Raw genomic sequence first — 10,751 nt, forward strand, 5'->3', positions numbered from 1 at the left:
CGGGGGCCGGGCGGTACCGCTTTCCACAATAAACGCCTGTGCTGCCGTGCGGCCGGAGAGCTCTTATCGCTCATCCTTACGTCTGCAGGCATCCCTCAAAATCGGCGCGTGTGCCGCCGTTCTCTCACCGCACCGCTGTCACGCTAGCTGCCGCTCCGCGCTGTCTGACAGCAAAGCTGCGGTTCTAAAGCCCTTCCTCAACTTGGCAGCTGCTGCATCTCGTTGCCCCTGCCGTAACGTTGCGGGGAATGGCCGTACATTGGCTGCACGAGGTGACGAGGGGTTTTGTTTGTTTTTACAAAAATCCTGAAATTACAGGAGCTGCACATCGTGAACCACTGCACCAGGACCACAGGGCTTCAGTCACATCAGATCTTCCACAAGGAATTCCTTCAACGCAATCAGAATTAAGTGGACTACAACCAGTGTTCCCCTATCATGAAGAGGGAATTACTACACATCCAAACCTTTTTCAGTCCTGACCCAGTGAAGTGTCCACCAGCAGGACCACGGCCTCCACGAGGCGTTACAGACCAACAGCTCAGAGAGAACTGCAGACCTGCAGAGCTGACCTCAGCTGCGTTGGGCAAGGATAGGGAAGGGGCTGTCACCGCTTCCCAAGTACGAGACTTGCACACACTGAGCTGGCACATCCGACCTGCACGCAGCCCAGCCCAGCCCATCCTATGTCTGCCCCTGGCCCTGCGCCACATGGCAGCAGCTCGTCACACTGAGCAGCCCGGCGGGAATCAGCAATTCATCTTTGCAACTCCATTCTCAGTTGACGTAAATCTATTACCTGTGAATTTTCCAAAGAAATGCACAGGGCTGCAATCAGGCATTCAGCTCAAAAACACAACCTTTACTTTTATAAGCCCTCTGTTACGAGAGAAAAACATCCCTCATCCACCATCACACCTCGTTCATTGCTTTTTGCCAGTACGTGAACAGCCGCTTTCGAGGAGGAAGCACGGGAGTAAAACCTCATCAGAAATCTGACAAACACGAGAGCCACTGCCATGGCACTGAGCTGACACGCTGCTCTCACAAAAACAAGGTCACACATCCCATTTGTTTTGTGGTTTTGTTGCTTTTTAAAAATATATTTCAATTAAAACATTAAACGTTACACTAAGTTTTGTTACTTATGCGCACTGACTACAGTATATATTTTACATGGGTTGCTCTGAAAGCAACGCCTCCTATTTTATGATACTGGTCCACAATAGAGGCAGCAGCGGTGGGATGGCAGCAGAGGCTGAACCTTCCCAGCAGTGTCTCATTACCTGCTGTTGCCGTGTGGCAGATGGCAGCAGAGGGGCAGTCTGACAAAGCAGTGTCCGACATGAGGTGGGATGAAGCAAAGGGGTGGAATTGAATTCCTCCATAAATGTCAGCTGCCATTCATTGCTGCTCGCTGCATGTTTCCAGAGACCACACAGTGGGTGTGAGCACAGTGAGGGGTGGGTGGTGCAGATTTTGATGAGCATGCAGGCTCTCGTTCATTGCTGGTGAAAACACCGCTGATGAAAAACAGTGCTTTGTAGCTGAGAATTTGCTCTATCAAGCAATTATATTGCATAGAAGCATCTGCTTTTGCTTCTCTGGAAATAGGCACTACTTTCACAGAGACCTACGTATACATGGCCCAATGCAACTCCTCTTCACTCAGTGTGGCCCAGGCAACCCAAGAGGTTGGACATCCATGTGTTAAAGCTTCAACACATTCAGCATTTAAATGTGCTCTCAGTATGTTTTATTTAGTATCAGTCACTATTTTCCACTGCTCCATTCTACAGATTACCACACAATAGTAGTGGTGGTCCCCCTGCATCAGCACCCAACCAACACCATTAACTACGTATCTTCATAACATAACTCACCACCAAATAACATGTGATACACCACACTTAGATCCTGTCTAAAAAAAGGGCAGCCTTGTGAAAACATTTTGAATAAGTAAGGCACAAAATCTCCTGCCAAGTAACTAACAAAGCACCCCATTCTAATTATCTGCAGTTCTACTGGTACATTTCAACACCTGAAAGAATCACCAGGTCTCGGTCAACTGTAGCACTTTCATTAGTCCATCTATTCTGCCTTATAGTTACAGTTCAACCAGATGTTTAAATAAGATAGCACGTTATCTGCCGGTTGGAAACCTTAAAGAACAGTGATGCTTCATGTATTTTCTATGGCTTTGAGCAACAAGTCATTTTTTGGGAGCTGATTCTGGCCCTGTGGAAGCCACCACACACCATCACTGCAGAGTGCAATGCTCCTCTTAAAGCACTAAAAGTTATTTATGTTCCCTCCCCACTGAGCATATTTGAATTAAAATAATGCCTGGCCGCACCGTAGCTGGTGATGCTGTTGCTGTCAATTTCAGTCTCCAGGAACACCTTAGAAGTGCTTAGGGGGGAGACACTGCTTTATTTCTGTTCAGGATGCAAGGTGGGTAATCACAACTCAAACACCCCAAGTCTTCACAGCCGGCTCTCACTTTACAGCCCCAGATCCTTCCCTGCTGCACAGGTTGCCAGCCACTCTGTCCCAAACCAGCAGCACTGCATGGGGCTGTTGTGGCCAATGCACAGGACCCAGCACTGGGTCTCATTGAACCTCATACAATTGGCCTCAGCCAATCCAGATCCCACTGTAGAGACTTTCTACTCTCAAGCAGTTCAACACTTCCTCCCAACTTGGTGTCATTCACAAACTTACTGGAGGTACACTCAATCTCCTCATCCAAATCATCAATAAGGTTCTAAATTCAGTAAGTTTCTAAATTCACTTCTGCACACAAGCAAAAATACCTGCTGTTTTATCCCTAGTCATGCTTTATTTTTCCCCAGCATTCCTATCTCTTTATGCTACATCAGCTGTCAGAGCTCTTCTCAGAATAATTATTAAGAAGTTATTATTTGCAGTCTCACTAAAATCCATACCTTCAAACACAGCAAGAACATTACAATATATTCAGCATTACTTGCTTCTAGAACAACACCTGTTTCTGCACAGACTCCGACCCTGCATTACCATCGTCTTCATTACCAGCAATCAACAGCCATCCACACTAAGTGATCGCCAGTCATTTCACATCAACAACCAAATAAACAGAATGAAGCATATGAACTACCACATGAAACATTCCTTATTCAAGTGCCTTGTTTCTTCTCAGCACAGAAGGAGTAGAGGCTCAACGAAACGTTACCAGATTGTAAATATTTCTATATTTACAATCCAAGATTCTGGAAAAAAATCTGTTTGGCTTCATCCAAATATTTGTTGGACAGCGGTCAAAACAACGGTAAGTTCTATAGGAGAATGTAAGGATAGGCAACAGCAACTTTGGATCACCCAAGAAGGGTAGTGGTCTCAACCCAGTAACGGAGAAGGAATCATTTATCCTTTTCTGAGAATCAGGACTTGCCCAGCACTCCAAAGGCAGCACCTTCAAGCACAGATGCTTCCCTTGTGGCTGCCAGCCCTTAAATGAGATAAGAGAGTGGCAACCCTGGGTCCACCCCTTCTGGTTGCACTGGTAAATTGCTTCCACCTGTGCTCCCAGGGCTGGCTACATCCCTGCACCAGGTGTTCAGTCACTGGTTTAGGTCAGGGACCTAATGATCTCCATATAGAGGGAAACATCAATCTGAGTCTGATGATCTGGCCAGCCCAACACCATTTATTGCTTGACAGTGCTCTTAGCAAGGCATTTGCTATAAGATTTCTTATTACTCCAAGTAACTTGCCTGACACATAGCCTGTCCTGCAGTGTCCCAGCACCACCTGCAACAATCAGAACACAACTCACATCTAGAACACAAGCAGTAAAGAAGCCACAAATTATTTCCTGAACTTTTAATATCTTAAGAACAAGCTATGAAAATGTCTTAAGGAAAAAAAAGGGGCTTTCTCTTTTTAAAATGGAATCTTACAAGAAATCTTTTAACAACTCTGAAAACTTACAAAATATACTCAAGTGCTGATAAAACAGCATTTCTTTTATAATGTGCTTTTTTCCAGTCACAGCAATGAAATGTATGCATATCAAAAGTGTCATCTGTATCACAAGAACAAACTGCTTTTCTCCATTCCAAGGAACAGTACAAGTATTTTAGGTCAATTTAACTGCAGTATGGTAAAACAACAAAGCAACATTAAGAACAGTGAGTTATAAAGACAATACAGGGAATGCACACAAAACAGAACATCTACCAAGACTTCAGCTGCCACAGCTCAGTACGTGGAAGTGCTCAGCTCTTCACCTGGCTTTGTTTCGCTGTCTGGTTGTACATCACTGACTTGGGATCAAGCAAAACTTAACAGTTTGCTTATCAAGCAAAAGGTATTTGTTCCTGGTTACAGTTCAGAGCACAAACATGTTCACTTCTTGGATGCCTGGCATAAACTTCAGACATTACAGCACAGTCAACAAGAAGGAACATTAAACCAGCACAGACTGATTTGGTACGTAATGGAATAAAAAGCAGTTCTATGTTTTCTTCTGTTAACTTCACCGCAGGAGCGATAACGAGCTGCAGCATCCCTAACTTATCCAGCTACCTGGAAAGAGACTTTTTGTCTGTAAACAGACAGCACACAGCTAGTACTTTCCCCTAGACTAAAGCAATTAATCTCTAATAAATTTCCCTCCCAATATCCCCATATACACACCAAGTCCAATTCCACCTATACATCTTACTAATTAAGAGTATAAACTGGGTCTGTGCAGCTAGACAGGTAGTAAGCCTCCTACACAACACGTCAGGTAGGTCTTTTTTTTTTAAATATTAATTGCAGAAGCCAGATTTAAAAGTAGTGTATATTTAAATAGCACGAAAATAATCAATAAGAACAAAATGATCAAAACATTGTCTCAGATATTCAAAATCTCCCATTCTGCATAGAAAACAGCTTCAAAATTAGTATACAAATTAGAACTTGGATCCAAACATCCAGTAAGTATTTACTCCCAGAACAAGCTTATTAGGTGCAAGTGTAAGTGTGTGTCCTGGCAAACGTGTTCAAAGTTTAAAGGTAAATGTTACAGGTGCACCCATCGCTACATTTCAAGAGACAAAACCTGTATGGTGTATGTAAGCAGACTCTAACACTACTGATGGAACGAACAAACAGGAAAAGCACAGCACACCAGTCACAGTTCTACAGTGCTATATGAGAAACAGGCAAACTGAGGGTTCTCTTCTCAAATTCATAGAAGAAATGCAAATATTAAACCTCGTATATTCTGTTAAGAACAAACAGTGAATAAAGCAACCCTTTCTTCACTACATACAGAACATAACAATGCATTTACAGTATTTACAGTTTTCAAGAATTTTGGATTTTTTACATTGTTTGCAGAAACCAAGTATTCTTCAGGTTGAAACCAGTTACACAGCAGCTTCAGAAACCACTCAGTGTAGCAGCAGTTTCTGAAGCAAGTCAGGTTACCAATTCCAATGTACTGCCATGATGTAAAGAGTACCTTTAACTTACATAAAGCCACTCATTTCACCTAAGTATCCCATTATCTATAGGATAATATCACACCAACCACAAGCATTTTATACAAGTTAGAAACTGTTCATTTTCACAGTTTTCCACTTTAGGTAAAAAAACCAAGTGAGCTGCAGTCCTAATGGCTGCTGCTGTCACTGCAACAGTATTAACAATTTCCCCTCATATATTTTCATTAGCAAGCAAGTGTGCTATCACATGTATAACTATATAAAAGCATCCATATTCAGATGTACTTTATAAGTTCCCAAGTTAAGATGAGCAATCTTCTAGCCTGCACCCACAAAAACTATTCTATGAAAGCTGCTATTTAAAACAAGAAAAAAGCACAATAGCATGAATAAATATGAAAAATGTTAAAGAAACATGAAAACTGTAATAAAAATCTGCAGACAAGGAAGGTGGTACTTGTGTTCAGAGCTTCTTTTTCTAAGTTAAAAGTAATCAAAGAACCCGTTCTGAATAACAGCACTGAAAAGTTGAAGGCTTCACAGTAATATACAGCTTTAGTGTCTTTTTTATTATTACAATATTTCCTGAAAAAATAACAGGGATTCAAAAATTGCAGACTTTCAATGGCAAGAATATTCCGTCCTTCACAGTGACAGAACTGACAGTTAGAGCAGACAGAAATGATGTTACTGACCTATTTCTTACACTACAAGACTTCAAAAGGAAAACTGCAGCTGAAGTCCTTCACATGTATTTGACAAGTTGTTGGCACTGAAGTTCTGAGTTATTCAGTATTCCCTAAACGCGGATCAATATAAATTAACAACCACCAAATTCTGAGATGCTTAAGTCAAAAGAAAACCTGACAAGACACAGTCCTTCCGTATCAATGAAGGTAACACTAGCTTTCCAACAGACTATTTGAGAAATCATACAGGCTGTATTTGCAACTTTCAAAAAGAGCAGAAATCATTGCCAATCCTCACAAGCCTCTTACAACCAGGAGCAGGTAGCTCTGAGAATTCTATATACATGTCGTGGGCATCTTCTTGGAAAGAGCTAAGATGCTACTGTAAAAACAGGCCTGTTCAAATTGAAGCAGTTACACGTTTGGTCAGAACTATACAACAAGAGAATTTTGTGTTCAAAGTTTCTGCATTACATACAAAAAGTCTGTAAGTGGCAGCACAGCTGCACGTAAGGCATTTTAGGAATGATTCCAACACAGCTCATTACCCTCAGCATTTCCTTAGGTTCGACTCCTTCAGCATTTCATTACGTTCAACTAACATGAGCAACCCGTTACATTTTCAGATCGTTTATTATTAAAGCCAACGGCCACTGGGATTGAGCCTGAGACATCCGCAGACCTTCCATAATGACAGATGCAACACGAAGATTGAGCACAGCCCACACTCAGAGCGGCCAATTGAACAGCTAGCTTCACCACGTGGAATGAGAGGTCACTTCCCGAACCCATCCTCACTAGTTGGCCCAGTCCTGAAAGCGGAAACAGTCACTCGCGATCTTCCACACCGTGCTGTTAGATGTGGCTTGTGCAGTCAGCAAGAAGTTCTGGTTGAAGTAGCGCTGCTTGTTGCCATCAAATTTTACTGTCCCACAAGTCACCACGAGGACTGTTGTCTGGCTTTGAGTAGCTTGCTCTTCACATGAAGAAAAAACAAAGAAAACAACCCAAACAAAGACTAACAGGTGAAAGAAGTATGAAATGCACATATTTTATTCAATTCTGTTACACTAGTTCCAGGCTAGCAGTTGGTTACACGTCCATGAAAAATACAGCTTTCTTACATCACTTCCATGTAGACAAAGGTGTATTCACTTCCCAACAGCACTTTTCAATGGGTTTTACATTTCCATCTAATGTTGTTCATTTGAGAGCACTACAAAAATCCTCAACATTTCTTTTTAGAAAAAGCTCTCTTTGTTTGATATGTGTATATATCTAGCAAGTTGCATGCACATTCTCCTCTCCCTCCTCTATTAGCTTGTATCCTTTCACAGCAAAAGCCTGCTTTACCACAGGCTTTGGCCTTACTTATACTCCAGAAATATTCCTCAGAAATCATTTACTAACTTCTCAGTTATGTAAGCATTTCTTTAGCAATTGCTAATTAGAAATCAAATGAATTTAACATCTATTCAAGATGTAAAGAAGTCAGAGCACATACAGATTAATAATCTGTCCCACATTCTATTGCATAGCAGTAGCAGAGGCTACAGCAGAGGTCTCTTGACTCACACACCGTCAAGGACAGCATCATCTGTTAAGCTCAACCTTTCCGGTACATGAGAACACAACACATCTGAACACAATCTTAACAAAAAAAGAACATTTTCCCAGACATGAGGTATAGTGTGGAGTTGCTGCACCTCTTGGTTTTGTGCTTTATTTATGCACAGTTTTACCTTCCAACCCTCAATATTTTCACTAATAAGACAGTCCCTAGGGAAATATTGAGCACTGTTATGTTGTATTTCTCTATCAATACTTATAAAATGACTAAATAAATAAATAGTAATAGAAGCTTACCATGAACAGGCTGGCAGTCCAACACATTAACCTGGAATTCACTGGATGGCAACATTTCAAAAAACTCATTCAGTGCCTCTTGTCCAGAGACTGCGTTTCCATTCCAAATTAACGTTGCTTTGTCCAAATACAGCCTGGTCAGAGCCTGAGGGATTACAAACAGTCATACTTGGGGACAAAGGATAAGCACATACAGTGCACAACATCTCAACATAGGAGTTGAAAGAATGTTTTGTATTACCGATTACTTCTGTTCCCTGAGGAAATAAAATGCCCTCCTCAATTATTAACTTTTAAAAAATAGTGCTCCTGAACAAAAATTGAAATAGAATCATGTTTTGCTTTATGACTAGTAAAGTGACTTGTACCTCTAAATTTTAATACTGATGGCATTTCCTAATGATGTAACTGAGCTGCTTGCTAACGAAAGGAAAGCACTACCTTTGCAGAATAAGCTCATCACCCATTCTGTGCAAACACACGCAACACCAGTAGTCAGAAACTATGATTTCAGGTAAAAAGAAACAAGACTGGGAGCAGTGGAACCATGCAAGAGGACAATTATGTGCAGCAGGAGACCAGGACCTCCCCAGTATTTCATAAGCTGTAACTTATGGGCAACTACCTCTCACAGAAGCTGTTGCTACATCTGTGCCTATCCTGCTTGAGCACAATATGACTAAGCAGTAATATGCAGCTGCTGATGATTCACGTTCACCTACATTTTTAAAATTACAATTATAATACACTGTACCTCAGAGGTCAGCTAACAAATCCTGTACCTCTAACATGTATCTGGATTTGAACTGAACTACTATGCTGAAGAACGGTGAGGCACTTTCTAACAGGGCCCCTTTCTGAACGGTGCTGTGCAGTAACACAAAGCAATCCTTAACAGGGCAGCCGAGGAGGCCAAGCTGAGACCTCTGTTCCAATGCAATTCACAGTAACCAACTTCAAGTACTTGAAGTACTTACTTTCAAGTGTAATGGTAGCTAGAAAAGCACATGGAACTATCCAAAATAGTTCAAAGTATTGGTAAAACATGGACATACCCTTCTTCTTTTATCCATAGTCTCATAATAAATGTTGACAAATTCTTCTGCAGCTCTGCAGGCTTGATCCACATAGGTTTTGAAATCCTGGAGGTAAAAAAAAAAAAAAGACAAAAAGCTTAAGTATTTTTTCAGTTTATATTTAATTATGATATACTACATTATTATTTATATTCTATGCAAACTAGCCATCTAAGCAGTAGCTCCAACTAGTGAGCGGCCAAAATCACTGTATTCTCCACTCTCACTGAAAGATGATGTCAAGCAATGCTAAAACTGACTGCAAACTGCTTTTCTACTTCCTGGAAGTATCTCATTAGCTTCCAGCAAGGTTCCAGTCTTAGGACTCATCTTTGAATGCTGGTTTATTTATTGTATTGAAATTGAAAATGGTTACATCGGAAAATGAGTTCCAGCTAGTTGAAGTGTTGTGAACACACAAGCATTCAGTGAAAAGAGCTGCTGCTTTCTGCGATGGATGTTCTGAATTAAAGGAACAAAACGTATCTAACATGTTGCTGAAAATGAACAAGAACTCCATCACACCACCACCACACTCGATTTTTTTAAACCAAATTCATAGGGGTATTTTAAATTATCTCTATAGAAAGAGAGATATATGTAGAGTCGCACATAAATACATGCAAAAAGTAATCATAGTTCTACTCAGACATACAGGAGGGAGAGAGAGTGCCCACAAGCATGCTGAACACATTCTACTATTAATCACTCCAGTTCTGCATCCACAAGAACTAAGCACCTCTCACATCTTTTTTCAATCATTTGATGTCACAATGCTGCACTGGGATCTCATTTAGTAATTTACTCAGTTTGTTTACCTGAACAGCAATATCTCAATTTCCTGCCTATAGACCTATGAGGACTACTCCAAAAGCAATGCATCCTATTTTGTCGTGTTGGTCCACCATGTCAGAGGTGGATGGTGGCGGTACAGCAGCAGAGCTGAACCTTCCCACCAATATCCCATTCCATTTTGTTGCTGTGTGACAGACGGCGGCAGAGGGGCAGCCTGACAGCATGATGACTGACATGGAAGTGAGGATGAAGCAAAGGATTGGAACTGAATTCCTCTATGTGGAAGACATGGCACCTACTGCCACTCATTAATACTTGCTGAACGTTTCTGGAGACCAATCTGTGTGAGCACAGTGAGGGGGGGCAGTGCATTGCAGCAGTGGTGGCAGTGACAGCTCAGCATGCAGGCTCCTGTTCACCTCTAGTGAAAAAGCACAGCTAATGGTGGTGACTGTGGTGGAAAACAGTGTTTTGTAGTTGAAAATCTGTTCAATCATACAGTGCTATTGTGCTCCTTGTATATGTTGTAGTTCCCATGAAAACACATAGGAGGCAATACTTTCAGAGCAAGCTACTTGTAATCTTTAATTTGGTTTTGTTATGATGTTTTGTTTAAAATGTTATAATTTCTCATTCTTCTATTTCAACATTACATTCTCAACATTTATAATCCCATCAGTACATCACAACTCCATTATTTTTCTTGGTGGTCTTTAATGAATATATACCAAAGCTACCACCAGTTCCTACATTACCCCAAGAAACACTTTTACTTGGAAAAATTTCCATGCTGCAAAATATGCTGCATGCACCAATACAGGCTGGGGGATGAGCTGCTGGAGAGGAGC

General features: G+C 41.3%; 1 protein-coding gene across 1 annotated transcript in view; it reads right to left on the reverse strand.

Moving 5' to 3' along the window:
• Positions 1 to 3,849: 3,849 nt before the first annotated feature.
• The window catches only part of NXT2 (nuclear transport factor 2 like export factor 2), a 72,666-nt gene continuing 65,764 nt past the window's right edge, over positions 3,850 to 10,751 (reverse strand). Inside the window, exons 4-6 of the mRNA XM_010715376.3 lie at positions 9,088 to 9,174; positions 8,033 to 8,177; positions 3,850 to 7,142 (exon numbers count right to left, since the gene is read on the reverse strand). Coding sequence (XP_010713678.1) covers positions 6,964 to 7,142; positions 8,033 to 8,177; positions 9,088 to 9,105 — 342 coding nt within the window. The 5' untranslated portion in view covers positions 9,106 to 9,174 and the 3' untranslated portion in view covers positions 3,850 to 6,963. The remainder of the gene's footprint in view (positions 7,143 to 8,032; positions 8,178 to 9,087; positions 9,175 to 10,751) is intronic.

Source organism: Meleagris gallopavo, chromosome 9 (assembly GCF_000146605.3).
Source record: "Meleagris gallopavo isolate NT-WF06-2002-E0010 breed Aviagen turkey brand Nicholas breeding stock chromosome 9, Turkey_5.1, whole genome shotgun sequence".
Lineage (NCBI taxonomy): Eukaryota > Metazoa > Chordata > Aves > Galliformes > Phasianidae > Meleagris > Meleagris gallopavo.